Source organism: Palaemon carinicauda, chromosome 15 (assembly GCF_036898095.1).
Source record: "Palaemon carinicauda isolate YSFRI2023 chromosome 15, ASM3689809v2, whole genome shotgun sequence".
NCBI classification, from domain to species: domain Eukaryota; kingdom Metazoa; phylum Arthropoda; class Malacostraca; order Decapoda; family Palaemonidae; genus Palaemon; species Palaemon carinicauda.
In genome coordinates, this window is record NC_090739.1 from 5,178,399 (window position 1) to 5,196,459 (window position 18,061).

At 46.0% G+C, this 18,061-nt stretch overlaps 1 protein-coding gene across 3 annotated transcripts in view; it reads left to right on the top strand.

Moving 5' to 3' along the window:
- The window catches only part of LOC137654456 (WD and tetratricopeptide repeats protein 1-like), a 76,419-nt gene that overhangs the window by 55,712 nt on the left and 2,646 nt on the right, over positions 1-18,061 (top strand). For all 3 annotated transcript variants that reach the window (XM_068388087.1, XM_068388090.1, XM_068388088.1), the window contains exons 12-13: positions 2,320-2,494; positions 14,781-14,973. In XM_068388087.1, coding sequence (XP_068244188.1) covers positions 2,320-2,494; positions 14,781-14,973 — 368 coding nt within the window. The remainder of the gene's footprint in view (positions 1-2,319; positions 2,495-14,780; positions 14,974-18,061) is intronic.

Sequence of the window (18,061 nt, forward strand, 5' to 3'; positions counted from 1 at the left end):
GAGACTATGGGCCACATGGGGCCAACCTACCATAGATCTCTTTGCAATCTCGATGACCAAGAGGCTCCCAAATTATTGCTCGCCAATCCCGGACCCAGCAGCAGTTCATATAGATGCTTTTCTTCTGGATTGGTCCCATCTAGACCTTTATGCATTCCCCCCGTTCAAGATTGTCAACAAGGTACTGCAGAAGTTTGCCTCTCACGAAGGGACAAGGTTGACGTTGGTTGCTCCCCTCTGGCCCGCGAGAGAATGGTTCACCGAGGTACTGCAATGGCTGGTGGACGTTCCCAGAACTCTTCCTCTAAGAGTGGACCTTCTACGTCAGCCACACGTAAAGAAGGTACACCCAAGCCTCCACGCTCTTCGTCTGACTGCCTTCAGACTATCGAAAGACTCTCAAGAGCTAGAGGCTTTTCGAAGGAGGCAGCCAGGGCGATTGCTAGAGCAAGGAGGACATCCACTCTTAGAGTCTACCAGTCGAAGTGGGAAGTCTTCCGAAGCTGGTGCAAGTCGGTATCAGTATCCTCAACCAGTACCTCTGTAACCCAAATAGCTGACTTCCTATTATACCTGAGGAAGGAAAGATCTCTTTCAGCTCCCACGATCAAAGGTACAGAAGCATGTTGGCAGCAGTCTTCCGTCACAGAGGCTTAGATCTTTCCAACAACAAAGATCTACAGGACCTCCTTAAGTCTTTTGAGACCTCGAAGGAGCGTCGTTTGGCCACACCAGGTTGGAATTTAGACGTGATACTAAGATTCCTTATGTCAGAAAGGTTCGAGCCACTACAATCAGCCTCCTTTAAAGATCTCACTTTAAAGACTCTTTTCCTCGTCTGCTTAGCAACAGCTAAAAGAGTCAGTGAGATACACGCCTTCAGCAGGAACATCGGATTTTCATCTGAAACGGCTACATGTTCTTTACAGCTTGGTTTTCTAGCCAAAAACGAACTACCTTCTCGTCCTTGGCCGAAATCGTTCGATATTCCAAGCCTTTCTAATTTGGTTGGAAATGAACTAGAAAGAGTCTTATGCCCTGTTAGAGCTCTTAAGTTCTATTTAAGACGAACTAAACCTTTACGAGGACAGTCAGAAGCTTTATGGTGTGCTATTAAGAAACCTTCTTTACCTATGTCAAAGAATGCAGTTTCCTATTATATCAGACTGTTGATACGAGAAGCTCATTCCCATCTGAATGAGGAAGACCATGCTTTGCTGAAGGTAAGGACACATGAAGTTAGAGCTGTCGCAACTTCAGTGGCCTTTAAACAAAACAGATCTCTGCAGAGTATAATGGACGCAACCTATTGGAGAAGCAAGTCAGTGTTCGCGTCTTTTTATCTTAAAGATGTCCAGTCTCTTTACGAGAACTGCTACACCCTGGGACCATTCGTAGCAGCGAGTGCAGTAGTGGGTGAAGGCTCAACCACTACATTCCCCTAATTCCATAACCTTTTTTAATCTTTCTCTTGAAATGTTTTTATTGTTGTTTTTTGGGTTGTCCGGAAGGCTAAGAAGCCTTTCGCATCCTGGTTGATTTGGCGGGTGGTCAAATTCTTTTCTTGAGAAGCGCCTAGATTAGAGGTTTTGATGAGGTCCTTTAGTATGGGTTGCAACCCTTGATACTTCAGCTCCTAGGAGTCGCTCAGCATCCTAAGAGGATCGCGAGGCTCAGTAAGGAAGACGTACTTAAAAAGGCAGAGTAATTGTTCAAGTCGACTTCCTTACCAGGTACTTATTTATTTTATGTTTGTTATTTTGAATAACTGCTAAAATGAAATACAAAATACTTAGCTCATAATAATGTAAACATGTAATGCTGGTCTCTACCCACCCCCCTGGGTGTGAATCAGCTTATATGATCACCGGCTAAGTTTAATATTGAAAAATGTTATTTTTATTAATAAAATAAATTTTTGAATATACTTACCCGGTGATCATATATTAAAGGACCCTCCCTTCCTCCCCAATAGAGACCCAGTGGACCGAGGAGAAAATTGGTTCTGTGTTGACATGGAGTACTAAGTACCTGCTCGACAGATGGCGCTGTTGATGTACACCCCCACCTGCATAGCGATCGCTGGCGTATTTTGACCGTAGGTTTTTCTGTCGGGCAGCAGAGCTGCAGCTTATATGATCACCGGGTAAGTATATTCAAAAATTTATTTTATTAATAAAAATAACATTTCTAATTTACAGAAACTTGTTTCCCTAAGTTAATGTTATTTGGCTTGTGAATCAATAATAGTATAGATTTTTTATATTGTTAGTTATAAGGTATTACTATGTGATTTTGATGACACTTTTTTTTGTACAGTTGGGAATAATGAAGGTGATAGTGATGACGAACAGTTATTGGGAGGACCCTTCTCCTTGCCTACCCCAAGCCCACAAGAGCAAGATTGGAGATCCAGAGCCACAGATTATCATAAATCCTATTGCGGGCATTGCAATACAACAACAGATATCAAGGAGGCCGCATTCCTTGGAAGGTAGGTTTTTTATTGTTACTATCTTTTAGATTATTTTTGGTGTTTTGCTCAGACCAGTTATTATATATAGTCCCTATCTACATTCTTGTGCTCTTCCCCTTAGCTGCAAAATTCCATGGATAATAGGAGACATGAACATTTAAGATATTTACTAAACAATTGTGAATATTCTGTTCTGTCTTAATGATATATTCAACTCTTATAGTGCACTGGCAATATCTCTCATATATAGTTCCTGATATGTTGTACTACACTAAACTTCTGAGAGTGAAAAATACCATTACTTTATACTGTATATTGTTGTAGTAATAACATGATACTTTTCCTGAATGAGGATAATGAGAATAATAGCAAAACAATAAGGAAAACTTAACAAATATACAATAACTTGATCACCAAAATCTGCTAACTATTTGGCATGCATGCTATTTGATGTCCATATGTTTAAAATTTTTTTAATGAAAATTATTAAAAATCGCACTAGAATATATGCTACTGTACAGTAAATCAACCTTATCTGCAGTCATTATGCTTTATTCCTTTTTTAAAGTGTATTTTAGTTCGATATTATTATTAACCCTTTAACCCCCAGGCTATTTGGAAATTTCCAACCCTTAACCCCCAGGGGGTTATTTTTTCCCAGCACATTTTGCAGTATATTTTTTTTTAATTGCTCTAACAGCCTTAATTTTTGTCATAGAGAGGTCAGGTTGGTCTCATTCTCTTGGAAAATGCCGGATTTTTTTCAAAAAATTATCAAAAATATGAAAAAAATCATTTTTATAGCATTTTTTTGCAAGGACGAACCGGTACGTCCATGGGGGTAAAGGGATGGCTTTTGTGAAACGTACCAGTACGTCCTTTGGGGGTAAAAGGGTTAATAGCTAACCTACAACCCTAGCTGGAAAAGCAAGATGCTATAAGCCCAAGGTCTCCAACAGGGAAAAATAGCCCAGTAAGGAAAGGATAGAAGGAAATAAACAAACGACATGGGAGACAATGAACAATTAAAATAAAATATTTTAAAAACAGTAATAACAACATACTGTAGTATATTTATAAAGAAACCTGTTTAGTTTGACGGCCTACGTATTAAAAATGCTTACCTTTACAGCAAGGATGCTTACTATTGCGAGAAAAAACTTTAGATAATCAAATATAAGTAAGGGAAATAAAATGCATTGCAAATTAATATACTGTTATTAATTTTTTTTTTCCACATATGGCTGTTGCATGGTTTAAGTATAAGTAGCTACTCGCTAATTAGGGTAATCAGCTGCCTGAAAACTTGAAATTGTCGGTCAGTAAAATGTGAAGAAAATCAATAAATAGATTATAGAATGCTAATTAACTTATATGTCAGTAATATGCGAAGAAAATCGATAAATATATTATAGAATACTAATTCAATTAACATTTAAAATGCATGAACTCATATTACATTCATAGCTGAGGGAAAACAATGCTGGTTTTGAACACACACTCGGAAGGCATCTGGTTTGTGTGGTGGTTGGTTACTATACTTCAAGGTTTGCAGAAGTTTCTCGGCCTCCTTTCTTTATCAAAGCTCGTTTTTCATTGTTGACTATCATATATCCCTTCAGTGGTGTATGGCCTTCAGGGTCTTACCTAGCCAACCTGTTCCAGTGGGACAAGAGATTTGTACCAATCCTACTTTGTGGCTGAATGAAGATACTTTCAGTGGGAGGTTTTTTTTTTTCCTTTCTTTTTTATTATTATTATTCGTGGCCTCCAGGCATGAAACTGTTCTCAGACAAGTCAACAGAAAAAAGGCAAACTTTGGGGGGTAGCCGACATCAACAAAAGAAACAAAACAAAAAAGGGGACCTCTACTCTCTACGTTCCTCCAGCCTAACAAGGGACGCAACCGAGTTCAGCTGGTACTGCTAGGGTGCCACAGCCCACCCTCCCACATTATCCACCACAGATGAAGCTTCATAATGCAGTAAAACAAATAAACATTGGAATACAGTATAGGTTATCATAGAATAAAATTCCATGTTTATCCAATGGTGACAAATCTCATATGCAGCTACTGAGGGATGATTCAATGCCTTGTAGTGAAGGGGTTATAGGACGAAAATGTGTATATGTGCAAGAACATATCACAAATTTTATAAGTAATTTGTATTTTTCCTAACTATTCAACCCCGAGTTCTTCAAGTTACACTTCCTGCCTCATCCACCCCACAATTACTAGATGAAGGTCAAAGTTGCTAGTCAGAGGGCGGGCCTTCCCCTCCACCCGCCAGTAACTACCGACACCTCATTTTAATTTTTAAGAGCTTAGTTTCCAGCTTCTTGCAATAGTACTCCTGTTAAAGGAGTCAGTTTTATATACCTTGGAAAAGGAGAATTATTTAGAATTTGTGATTTGTTCCGTAACCAAAATACAAACCACGCTATTTACACAGGGTTTACCTTTTAGCGCAGCTGAAATGGCGACCCATTAGAATTTAACGAGGGTGTATTACCCCCGCGCTAGTTAGCGGGGGGGGGGGGGGGGGGTTAGGGGAGTGGTAGCTAGCTACCCCTCCCCTCCCTCACACACAGATGAATGCCCACATTCACTTTTGGCTCGGACTGTGACAGACGTCTCTGTCTTGGTCCTCTCTTGGCAGCCATTGTTTGTTTTGTCTTTACTTAATCGCTTATTTTTCATTTACTCAATATATATGTAAACATGTTTTCATGTTTGTATACATATTTGAGTATAGAAATCAGTAAGTTTCCTTTTCAGATTTGTGTGTGTAGTGTACTTATCTACGTGGTGTCCTCGGCAGTTGGCCGCCACGGCGTTATGGGTGGCGATCGAGTTTGACTTATGTCTTCCTCTCTCTCTCTCTCTCTCTCTCTTGAGGTCGTTCACCCTTTTACTACGTGTTACTACGCCCTTGTAGCTTCCTTTCCGTGTGGGGGGGTTGCTACGCCGTACGTTTGTCTCAATTAGTTTATGAATCTAATTGTATTTGTTGATTTTTCAGCTTTGTAGAACGATTCCTTTCGGGGTTTTCGTTCTTTCTTTAGTGTTCATTCATTTTTAAATTACATAATTACATAGTTACATAATTATAATTGTTATAATTCTGTTTTGGTTACAGCTCTCCTTCCGTGAGTGTAAGTGGTTGTGAGGGCACGTGCCTGTTGTGTAATTCTTGTTTCCTTTCCCTCGGGATTCCTCTTCGAAGCCTTCCCGGGGGAATGAATGTGTACTAATGTTTTTTTGTTTTATTTTTTTACAGTCACCGATCTAGTTCGTTTCTGTAATATGGCAACGGTGTGAGCTGTCTTGTTGAGTCCTGGGGATTCGGCTGTTGCTGCCTCCCCCCTTGGGCGTGTCTCCTTCTACTGGAAGTACTCCCGTGACGACGGACAGCTCTCCAGTTCATTTTAGAACTCTCAGGAGGCTTGCCTCCTTGGGGAGGTAACTTTCCTTCCGAGGGAAGTTTTTCCTGTCCAGGCTTGAGTTTTTCCCCTTATGGAGGGTTCTCCTCTTGCCTTTTTTTTCGTGGGACTATGCTCTTGGTGCTGAGCAGTCACACCTGCAGTTTTGCTCAAGGGGCTGGGCAACTGCAGGAGCTCCTCTTCGGAGGATTGCTCCTTTTAGGTCACTGCTGACCAGTCTCTTCTACGAAGTGTTTCTCTTTCGTTCGCGAGAGAGTACACTCGTAGAGACTCCTCTTCGGAGGTTTCTTCTGTTGCTGTTGCTGTTGGCCTCCCTCGCCATAAGGCCCACCGTCCGCCTCGTCGTAAGGGCCTCTCATCTCCCTATAAGGGTGCTTGAGGCGCCTTTTTTGATCTCCGTTTGCAGCCTACAACTCCTTTTTCTCGATCTTCCGACTTGGTGCAAATGGACAGCAGTCTGATCTCGTCTTCCGACGGGCAACGGTCTTCCCGACGGACAACGGTCTTCCCGACGGACAGCGGTCTTCCGACGGACATCAGTCTCCCGGCGGACAACGATCCCTTCGGGGCAAAGGGTTGCCTCCCACGGGGGTTCTTCCCTTGCGTGTCAGGGTTTCCCTGCGCGCCCTTCTGCTGTGTTCTCTCCTGCTCCTGCTCAGTGTTAACGCACAGGCGCTCTTCTGCTCATCAGCGCTCTCCTGTTCGTCAGCGCTTTCATGATGATCATCCCTGCTGTTCCTGTTGGTTCCTGTTACGCGCCCACGTTCGCCCTCGCGATCTAGAACTTCGGTTCAGGTCGGGGTCAAGGACTCTTCTTCTATACGCAGGCTTCCACGCGTAGCCTTCTGCTCGTCAGCGATCATCAGCTCGTCAGCAATCATCAGCTCGTCAGCAATCATCAGCTCGCCAGCGATCATCAGCTCGCCAGCGATCATCAGCTCACCAGCGATCACCTGTCTCTCGGCGATCTCCGGATCGCCCGCGTGTGTTACAGCCGGCACGCCAACGTTCTCCAACTCTTCTGAAGGAACATGGTTCGCCAGCTACTAGCTCACCTGCGGATGCTGATCGCCATCGCGCGACCCTCAACTGCGGATGCTGATCGCCATCGCGCGACCCTCAACTGCGGATGCTGATCGCCATCGCGCGACCCTCAACTGCGGATGCTGATCGCCATCGCGCGACCCTCAACTGCGGATGCTGATCGCCATCGCGCGACCCTCAACTGCGGATGCTGATCGCCATCGCGCGACCCTCAACTGCGGATGCTGATCGCCATCGCGCGACCCTCAACTGCGGATGCTGATCGCCATCGCGCGACCCTCAACTGCGGATGCTGATCGCCATCGCGCGACCCTCAACTGCGGATGCTGATCGCCATCGCGCGACCCTCAACTGCGGATGCTGATCGCCATCGCGCGACCCTCAACTGCGGATGCTGCTCGCCATCGCGCGACCGCCCACCTGCAGAGGCTGCTCGCCATCGCGCGACCGCCCACCTGCAGAGGCTGCTCGCCATCGCGCGACCGCCCACCTGCAGAGGCTGCTCGCCATCGCGCGACCGCCCACCTGCGCATGCTGCTCGCCATCGCGCGACCGCCCACCTGCGCAGGCTGCTCGCCATCGCGCGACAGCCCACCTGCAGAGGCTGCTCGCCATCGCGCGACCGCCCATCTGCGCATGCTGATCGCCATCGCGCGACCGCCCATCTGCGCATGCTGATCGCCATCGCGCGACCGCCCTCCTTCCTGCGCATGCTGCGCGCGATCGCCCTCCTGCACATGCTGCTCGCGATCGCTCACCTTCGCATATTGCTCGCCAACGCTCACCTGCGCATGCTGCTCGACCATCACGTCGGGATAACACAACGCGCCATCGCCAACCTGCGCGTTAGAGCTCACCACCGATCGCTTGTTGATCCATATCGCCAGCGGTCTTCCTCGCCCACGCGGCAGCGCGTTTCCTCGCCATCGCGCTAACGCTTGCGTTCGCTGCCTCGGACTCGCGCTCATCCACCTGCCCACCCTCACGACCGCTCGCCCGCGCGACCGCTCGCCTGTGCGCCCGCGCGACTGCTCGCCTGCGCGACCATTCGCCTGCGCGCCCACACGCCCACACGCCCACGTGCCTGCACGTCTTCGCTCATGCGCGTCCGCGCCCATGCTCTCCAATGTTCGCCCACGCGCGAACCAACGGTTTTCCATCACACGGACGGATGGTGTTCCGTCGCGCGAACCTACAGTGTTTCTTCGCACAAACGTCGGCTTTTTTCTTGCAGTATCCATTGCTCGTCTATGGGTTATCGCTCGCCGACCACCAGCTCTCGCCATTCCTACCACGCTCGCCCTTCCTACCACGCTCGCCCTCCTTCAACGCTCCTTCGCTCACCTTCGTTTGCGTTACCGCGCATGGGCGCTTCCACGTTCGCCCACGCGGAAAATCTTTGAATTACCGTCGCGCGAGCTCCAGGGCGATTGCGACCACGATTCCCAATGGGGTTTTCGCAGCATGGCCAGCCTGGCGAGTTCTTCTGGAGCGTATTTCCAGAACACGGCCTCACCCCGTAAACGCAGAGCATGGCACTTGCAAGAATAGGAGAAACTTAAGGGAGATCTGAGCAACACTCCTCTTTCCTGAACCTGGTTAGCCCTTCCCCGTCATTCCCTGGAAGGATTTTTGGCGGGGGGGCTTTCCGTTCTAGATTTCTCCATCGGACAAGGGGTGACTGCTTACCCCTTCCTCTGGGAGCTTACCAGGTTCTTTCCCTCCTCGGTTACGGCCCGAGGTTTGGTTCAAGGAAGCTACAGGAAGAGCATGGGTACTTTCCTCCTCTCGAGCTCAGGCACCTTGGCCTTTCGTCGTTAAGTATCTAACTTGCGGACAAGCTCGATGTTGTACCATCTGGATGCGCTGACTGAGGGCTTCCTTCGGGTGTCTCATCTGTGGAGGTCGACGACCTCAGACACCCTTCCATCCTTGAGAAGAGTTTGTTTGTGCCCAAGGACAGAGACTTAGACAGCGGCTGTGCGGAGGAAATCGACTTCCGTTTTCACTCCTCCAAGGCGCTTTCTTCCAGACTCTGCAGAGCTCCAGCGCCCTTTTCTTTCAATCACGTCGGCCTAAGTTATTGGCTACGACAACTGGGACAAGGTGTCCAATTGCAGTTTCCTCCTGTCAGGAACAGATGGCACGGGAGACTCCCCCGGGGGGGCATAGTCCTAAAAGGAGTTCACGAACTCTAGGATTGCAGGTTTTTCTCTGGGAGGATGCTTAAGGTTACTCATCCGAATGACAGCTTCCCGATGCCCATTCCCGCACAATCTCTGTGATCAGCCAAGGATAGCGCGCCTGCCGTCTCTGTCAGCGAATTCAGTGTCTCTAAACCTTTATGCCATAGCGTCAGCAGAGTTGCCCGGTTGGGCAGAATGATCCATACCTTAGGTGAAGGTCTTCCTTAGGATCATCGACGGCTTCACCCCCGGCCTCCTCAGTCGATCCTTTCTTGTAAGAAAGGATCTGAGAGGGGATGTCCTTAGTCGACCTCTCAGCCCTGATCAAGTTTGTCGAACAAACTTCGGCCAGCGTAGACCAGCAGAATCGATCAGACTGGTAACGAGGCGACAGGACTCCTTAAACCCTAGATCGGAAGGACGGGTACTTTCAGTTTCCATTCCTTCCATCTTCCAGGGTGCTCGTCGAATTCAGCCTAGACTGCAAGTATTCCTGCTTATGATGCAGTGTGGCTATCCCGCCGTGGCATAGCAGGTTTGTTTCCCCAGAGAACTCTCCCTGCCTTCCTCTTGGCCGCTCAGGTGCAGGCCTCCGCCTCCACTGCTGTTTGGAGGGCTGGTCAACTCCGGTAGGCTCGGGTTCGACCTTCTTCAGCGCCGGGACAAGCTTCCGGATGCTTACCACGAGTGTGGGCTCATGGTATTTTGCTTGGAGCCTTCTCTTCCTCTGCCTCAACATCTGGAGTATCTGGCCATGATATTGAGTCAACGGCCTTACCACGTTGGAAACCCCGCTTCTCGTCCGTCCAGCGAGGTTAAGCAACGTCGGTACTTGGATGGGTGACCACCTGGGGACGCCAGATTCTGTTACCACATCCTCCGAGCCTTCCTTTCGGTTGACTGTGGCAAGACTGAGGAGAGTCGCAGTACCTGTTCTCAGTCAAGCAGAGCTTTCAGCCCTACCTTGGAACGTTTCCTAGTTCTCCTTTCCTCATTGACCCGTCTATAGTCCGAACGGTCGCCTCAGGATAAGTTCCATGTGGGGCGATCCAAGTTCCGGTGGCTTCAGGCAATGTTTAACCGGACTTCCTGGCCCCTATGGGACCAGCGGAACTATTAGACCTGCAATGGGTGTTGACCTATGGAGCCTCTTGATGGTAGTGGATATTCTCGTCCTTTCCCCACATTCTTGATGCTGTTCTCGGACTCGTCAAAGGAAAGGGGGGGGGCATGTTCCGGTCCAGGCCTATGGTCAAGACCTGAAGGATACCTCTCCATCATTCAGGCAGGCTTAGGGGCCTTAGTTTGGCCCCTCTACAGATCCTACAGCTCCTGCCGAGTCGCCCCGTGCGCGTCGACTTCATGATTCTGGCATATTCTAACCAGCAGGGGACGCATTTTCACACCTTCACATCTTGCAGTAGAGATACCGGGATGATTGAGATTCTCTCAATACCACCATCGGCTCTCTCATTCCAGGCAGGGGAATGTTCTCTCAGACTATCCGAGCAGAGCCTCGTAGAGAGAGTGTACCTGGGGGTCTTTGACCTTGGGTAACCAGCAAGTACTGGTCTGGGGGACCTGATCGCGACAGCTTGGAACCTCAAGCTTCCGCTATTCTTCCCCCCAGTCTCAGACCCCGAAACTCTGGCAAGATGCATTCCGGTGATGGTGGGACAACTTCGACGCCTGCGTCTTCCCTCCCTTTTGTCTGTGGACAATGGGTCTCAACAAGACCAGGTTGTCTGTCAACCTTTCAATGGGAGAGCTCCACTGGGACTATGCGCAGAACGGTTTCTGGACCCTCTGCTTCCCCTGACGGAACTCCTGGGAGAGCTTCTCCCACGGCGCAGACTACTCAAGCAACCACACTGCGACATCTCTCCCGAACCGGGGCGTCGCTTCGGCTTCATGCCTGGAGACACTACGCCTCCTCCTCAGGAAGAGACAACCCGCTACAGTCGCGGTACGGAGGTCGCGTCATCTGCGATAGTCATCCACAGGGGTCTCCCAGGCAAAGTGAAGAGTCTAAGGTGGTTGGTGCCGTGGGGGATATACCTCTTCCCTTGATGCCTCTTCTCCAGCAATAACGGTCTTATTGCCTTTCGGTGGGAGGAAACTCCTTTCCGCTCTCGGCAATGAAGCCTGTCGCTCAGCCTTTCCCTGACCTTCAGGCTTAAAGGAATAACTTTTTCCTGCCCGCTGGATCTATCCTCGCTCATGCGAAGCTACGATCGTCCCTGCCCTAGTCGGAGGAAGACCTCCAACTTGGAGCATGGCTCGGACTTTTAGTCCTTTAAGAGATCTTCTCAAGACCCTTTACGACAGGCCTCGGATTGTATTCCGCCTTGGGTCTCCTGCTCACTCTGGCCACGGCCAGTGTGTAAGCAATCTTCTTGGTCTCTTACGACTCCCCCCTTTCTAAGGAAGAGGGGAAGGCAACATTCAGGCTCGCTCCTGAGTTGTTGGCTAGACTCAGAATCTGGGGGTCCCGGCCCTTCGGTCCGATTCATTCAAGATTTCGAGTCTCCATTCTGTATCTGATGTCCCAAGACCTTCTCTTTCTTGCCAGTAAAGGAATCGAGAGGTTAGCGCTGGGAACAGCTGCAGTTTGTCCTCAGTTGCAGCCGATTTGGGAGCACAAGGAGGACATGGGGGAAAGTCACCAGTATACCTCTTCAGCCCGGACTCAAGGACATTCATCTCGACCTGTCTCCAGACCCTCCCCCGTCACGTCGCCCTACAGCACGATGTTGGATACATCGCAACGTCCCTCGCCTTCGAGTAATACTACTCTGTGACGCAGGTGCTACAAGCTGGAGTCTGAAAGCGTCTAATGACCTTCGCAGCCCGCTTCCTGCAGGGCGTGACCCACAGGAGTCTCGATACGTTTTTTATCGCTCTGTGGTGGCTACACAACAGCTGATTTAACCTCAGGCTCCTTTTTGGACAGGTAGCAGAAGGTTGAGGGCATTGTTATCAGGTTTTAGTCTGCATGAACGAAAGAAGTATGTCTGGCCCTTTCTTCTTTCTTCATCGTCCCCTCTACGGGGAAGCAGCATCCTGGTCTCTGCATAGCTGACCTCGAACCTCTGCAGGTAAACCATGCTTTCTTGTGTTCCGAGTATTGAGTCAATACTGTCGCGTCCCCCATACCCTGACGAGGTGGTATTGGGAACGTCCTAACCCAGAGTTCCTTCTGGAACTCCAGGTCAACTGCCTAGGACGGGTCACACTTCTTCCTTCACACACAAGCTCACGTAGGCCACATGGTTCCTTGCGAAGCAAGGAACTTGTGAGGTGCAGGGACTCCTTTTATCGAGTGCTACTCACTCGGATTCTGAGTCCCCGGGTAAAGCCAAAGCCAGTATGGCTGGGGACTTTCCACCCTACCTAAGGGGTAAGTCACCCTGTGTAAATAGCGTGGTTTGTATTTTGGTTACGGAACAAATGACAAATTCGAAGATAATTTGTATTTTTCCTAACCATACAAACCTTAGCTATTTACACACATTTGCCCGCTAGCCCTGTCCCCCAAGACAAGTCCTACCTCTAAGTGAAAGTGAGCATTCATCTGTGTGTGAGGGAGGGGAGAGGTAGCTAGCTACCACTCCCCTACCCCCCCCCCCCCCCCCCCGCTAACTAGCGCGGGGGTAATACACCCTCGTTAAATTCTAATGGCTCGCCATTTCAGCTGCGCTAAAAGGTAAACCCTGTGTAAATAGGTAAGGTTTGTATGGTTAGGAAAAATACAAATTATCTTCGAATTTGTCATTTTTTTCAGTATTTGTACTTGACCTGAATATCATGTGTAGTTCCCACCCACCTCCCCACTCACACTGGTTCTGATCAAGATAACAGCAGTTGAGGGAAGACATTGTTTACTCGAGTATAACATTCCCCACCTAGTCATACTGGTTGGAACAAAGGATTTTATATGCAGAATTGTAAAAATATATTTTTGTTTTGCCTGAGTTTTCATTTGAAGAATGAATAGCACTTGAATTTTAAATAAGTACAGGTAGTAAAATGATTAATTTTGGTATAAAAATGAAGTTGTTGATGATGATAGAAAATGGATTACATAATAAAACTAGTAATAATGATAATATTTTACAGTAGTAATGATCATGGAACTTCCTGGCTAAAATGTTAATAATTATTTTGGAAAATCAGTACTAACCTGTGGTTTTTAGGCACAGATTAACATAAAAATTTTCTTGAGATATTTTACTATCAAAAGATGGTTGTTTTATATTTTATTTACTATACATAATAAGTCTTCCCATTCAATCCCTGAGAAAGGCAGCAAAATTTGCCAAAAGTCAGCCTGAAGATTCCTGTTCAGAGTTTTTTTTTACTGTATGTTATAAGCCTGCCTATTAAATCCCTGAGGAAGTCCGCAAATTTCCCCAAAAGTCAGCCTGAAGATTCCTGTTTAAAAATTTTTTACTGTATGTTATAAGACTGCCTATTAAATCCCTGAGGAAGTCGGCAAATTTCCGTAAAAGTCAGCCTGAAGATTCCAGTTTAAGATAACTTGTGAGAGTAGCCTACTAAAATGCACATTCAAGAATCTTGCATGGTACAAAGTACAGCAGTTTCAATTGCTCTTTAGGGGTGGTTTAGTGCTGTCAGTAAACCTCATTCAGCAGTGCAGTGTAGGCATTACTTAAAGGTCTTCAAAGGCTGCTCATGAATGGCAGAGCCAAGGGACAGTGCCATTCCCCTAGCAAGCAGGACAATGCCCTAGAGACTGACCATATATACATAGATCAGCGCCCAAACCCCCTCTCCACCCAAGCTAGGACCAAGTAGGGCCAGGCAATGATGCTGATGACTCAGCAGATAAACTTATAGTCTCCCGTAAACCCCCCATCCTTAGCTCACAAAGATGGGGAGATTGCAGCAACTAAGGGAACTAACAAGTTTGAGCAGGAATCGAACCCCAGTGTGGCTATCACCAGTCTGGGACATTACTGCATCGGCCACCTCAACCCTGTATTCCTTCTGCCCTTCGTTGCACTTTATATATATCCTACTTTACATCTATTCCGCCAGTGCCACTTGGGCTCTGAATGTTCTCATAGGCTTTACTTACTTACTTTTACGGGTTTATTTCTCGCCCTCTATCAGACACTAAAAGTCTGTTCAGGCGGGCCTTGGTGTGTGAAAATAATTTCTTTCCAGTTAATATTTTGCTCTGTATATTATCAATTACTTCGCTAGCATTGGGTCAAACTGTATATCCTGAAATCATGAATTCAGTTCAATAATAAATTATCAAAAATTGTTTGACCCATATTTCATTGATTCTTATTGAAATTGAGTATTAAATGTATATTTTGGTGGATTAGAAAAAAAAGTTTTATTAGAATACACACTGAAAGGTATATTTAAACATAACCATCTTGATTATGTCAACTGTTTATTTAGGCGATTTGATTGATCAAAATAATGATATTGGACTCATTGGTTAGGCGAGTAATATTGTATCATAATTATAAAGTAGTTCAAGAACATTATACTGTACTCTCCAAAATAACTGCAGATGAAAGTTACTATTGTGTATGAAAATTAGTTTTGTATGCAAAATTTCATCCAATTCTTTTTGTCTTTCCCCTATGAAGAGATGGCCAGTTTATTGCAGCGGGGTCAGATGATGGGAATCTTTTCATTTGGGATCGGGACACAACTAACCTAGTCCGTGTGCTCCCTGGAGATGAATCCATCGTCAACTGTGTCCAGCCACATCCACATACATGTCTCCTTGCCACTAGTGGCATAGAGTCCGTAGTTAAGCTCTGGGCTCCACTTCCACAGGTCAGTACTTTAAATTGTAAAATTTTCTTGTCTGCTGTGTGTACAGTATTCTAATAATAAATAGTATTAGTTATTTTCATGTGGCCACAGGGGCATAACAACAATTAGAATAACACCATCGTATCCCTGCATGTCGTAAAATGTGACTAAAAGGGATGAGATGAGGGGACTGGGAACCCCTTCTGTAATTCTGTTCCTGAGAGATATTAAAAAAAGAGGAGCTGTGGGGAGAGTGACTGCTCCCTGCACGCTAGTTTTGGGGTGTGTGACTGTGTGTGGATGTAGTACGATGTGATTAAAAGATGTGATATTGGAAGTATGTTTATGAATAGAAGGATTCATATATTGGCCTTGTTTGAGACAATGATAAAAGTTAAGGGTGAAGTGATGTTTGGTGAAGTGACTGGTAGAGTGTCTGGGATTGAAAGGAGAAGAGCAAGAGAGGGTGCGGCTTTATTGCTGAGTGAAGGGATGACAGGTGAAGTAGTGGAATGGAAGGAATTATCGTTTAGGTTATTGTGGGTAAGGGTTAGGTTGGTTAGGAAATGTTGGGATCTTGTTAGTGCGTATTGGCTTGTTGTGAAAAAAGTGAAAGAGCGAAATAAATTCTGGAATGAATTAACTAGGTGTGTAGAAGGACTGGGTAGAAGGAATTATGTAGTTGTGATGGGTGACTTGAATGCTAGAGTGGATGCTGGAGAGGTAGGTGTCATTGGGAATTATGGCATACCAGGTGAAAAAGAGTGGTGAGAGACTGGTAGATATGTGTTAAGCAAGAGCTGGTAATAAGTTGTAGTTTTTTCAAAAAGAAAGAAGATAAGAAGTATACGTGGGTAAGAGTGGCAAATAGGAGAGTGGTAGAAGGGGCATTAATGGATTGTGTGTTGAAAACTAGATGGATGTTTGGAAGATTGAAAGATGTGCACATGTTAAGGGGTATGGCTAACAGTATGTCTGATTACTTTTTGTTTGAAGAAAAATTAGTTGTAGCTAAAGAGTGGGGGGATGTCAAAGGGAGGTAGTGAAGGTTGAAGAGTTGATAAAACCAGAGGTAAAATATGAATATCAAGAAAGGTTGGAAGTGGCATATGACAGTGAAAGTGAGAGAAACTGGTAATTTAGAATAGGAGTGGAAGTTGGTAAATGAAAATTTTGTTTGGATTGCAAGTGATGTGCTTGTCAAGAGGATTGTTAGAGGCAACATGAGGAAGGATAGTGAACGAAGAAGTGAAGAGAAAATAGGGCATTAGAAGAATGGCTGTAGAATAATAGTGTACAGAAGTATGAAGGATATAGAGAGAAAAATGTGGAAGTAAAACGTAAGGTAGCTAAGGCAAAGAGGGCAGCTGACTGGAGGCGGGGTCAGGTATTGGGTCGTTCATATGAAGAGAATAAGAAGTTTTGGAAAGAAGTGAAGAGAGTAAGGAAGGTTGGTTTGAAAATTGAAGAGACTGTGAAAGGAGAGGAGGCAAGTAAAGGTGGGCAGAATATTTTGAAAGATTACTGGATGTTGAGGATAATAGGGAGGCAGATATAATTGCTGTTGCAGATGTTAAGGTGCCAGTGATGGAAGATGAGAATGATGGGGAGATTACAAGAGAGGAAGTGAAGAGAGCACTAGATGAAACGAGAGTAGGAAAAGCACCTGGTATGGAAGGTGTGAGGTCTGAGATGTTGAAGGAAGGGAGTGTGACTGTACTTGAATGGTTGGTGAGATTATTTAATGTATGTTTTATGTTGTCAATGGTACCAATGGAATGGGTGTGTGGATATATTGTACCACTATATAAAGGTAAGGGAGATATGAATAAGTGTTGTAATTCAAGGAGTATTATTTTGTTTAGTGTGGTTGGGAAAGTGTGTGGTAGAGTACTAATTAATAGGATTAAGGATAAAACAGAGAATGTAATCTTAGAAGTACAGGGTGGTTTTAGAAAAGGTAGGAGATGTATGAATCAGATTTTTACAATTAGGCAGAATTAGAGAAATATTTAACAAAAGGCAAGGAGGTATATGTTGCGTTTATGAATCTGGAGAGAGCACATGATAGAATTCACAGGGAAGCAATGTAGAATGTGATGAGGTTATATGGAATTGGTGGAAGGTTGTTTGCTGCAAGCAGTGAAAAGTTTCTACATAGATAGTAAAGCATGTGTTTAGATAGGAAATGAAGTGAGCTAGTGGTTTCCAGTGAGAGTGGGCTGAGACAGGGATGTGTGATGTTGCCATGGTGTTCAATTTGTTTCTTGATAGGTTCGTGAGATAGGTGAATGCTCGAGTGCTTGGTCGAGGATTGAAACGAGAGTGATCTCGAGTGAGAGGTAAATCAGTTATTTGCGGATGATACCTTACTGGTTGCAGACTCGAAGGAGATGTTTAGTCGATTAATGACAGAGTTTGGAAGGGTATGTGTACCCTCAAGCAAGAGAACTCTAACCCAAGACAGTGGAATGACCTTGGTACAGAGGCTATGGCACTACCCAAGACTTAGAGAAAAATGGTTTGATTTTGGAACATCCATCTCCTAGAAGAGCAGCTTATCATAGCTGAAGTCTCTTTTCTACCTTTACCAAGAGGAAGTAGCCACTGACCAATTACAGTGTAGTAGTTAACCCCTAGAGCTAAGAAGAATTGTTTGTTTTTACCTGGTGGCTTGGCAAAGAAAACTTCTCCAAGGGAGTTCTACTTGACTCCTCAGCCATACAACTGTTTTCAGATGCGTAAAAGATAAAGGTAGGCTGTACGCCTGGGCAATCTGGTTGCGTCTGGTGTTTGGTTAGCTGATAAAAAGCGTCTGCACATCATGTTGGAAGTGCAAGCAAGCAATATTTCTAGCGCTGCAAGCATTCCAAGAACATTTGACGAGTCGTGTTGATAAGCGACAGTGCCTCTGTAGTAGCATAACGTCAACAAGCAGAGTTTTTCTCCCTACTTACAAGTAGACAAAGCAGATGCACATTCGGATCGAGTACCTTGCTATACAGCCATCAACCAGTTACATCTCTGGCCAGAGAAATGTACTAGCAGACTCAGTTAATTGTAACGGGTGGGTTCTGGGTGTTATCTGCATCCTTGATTGACTGAAAGG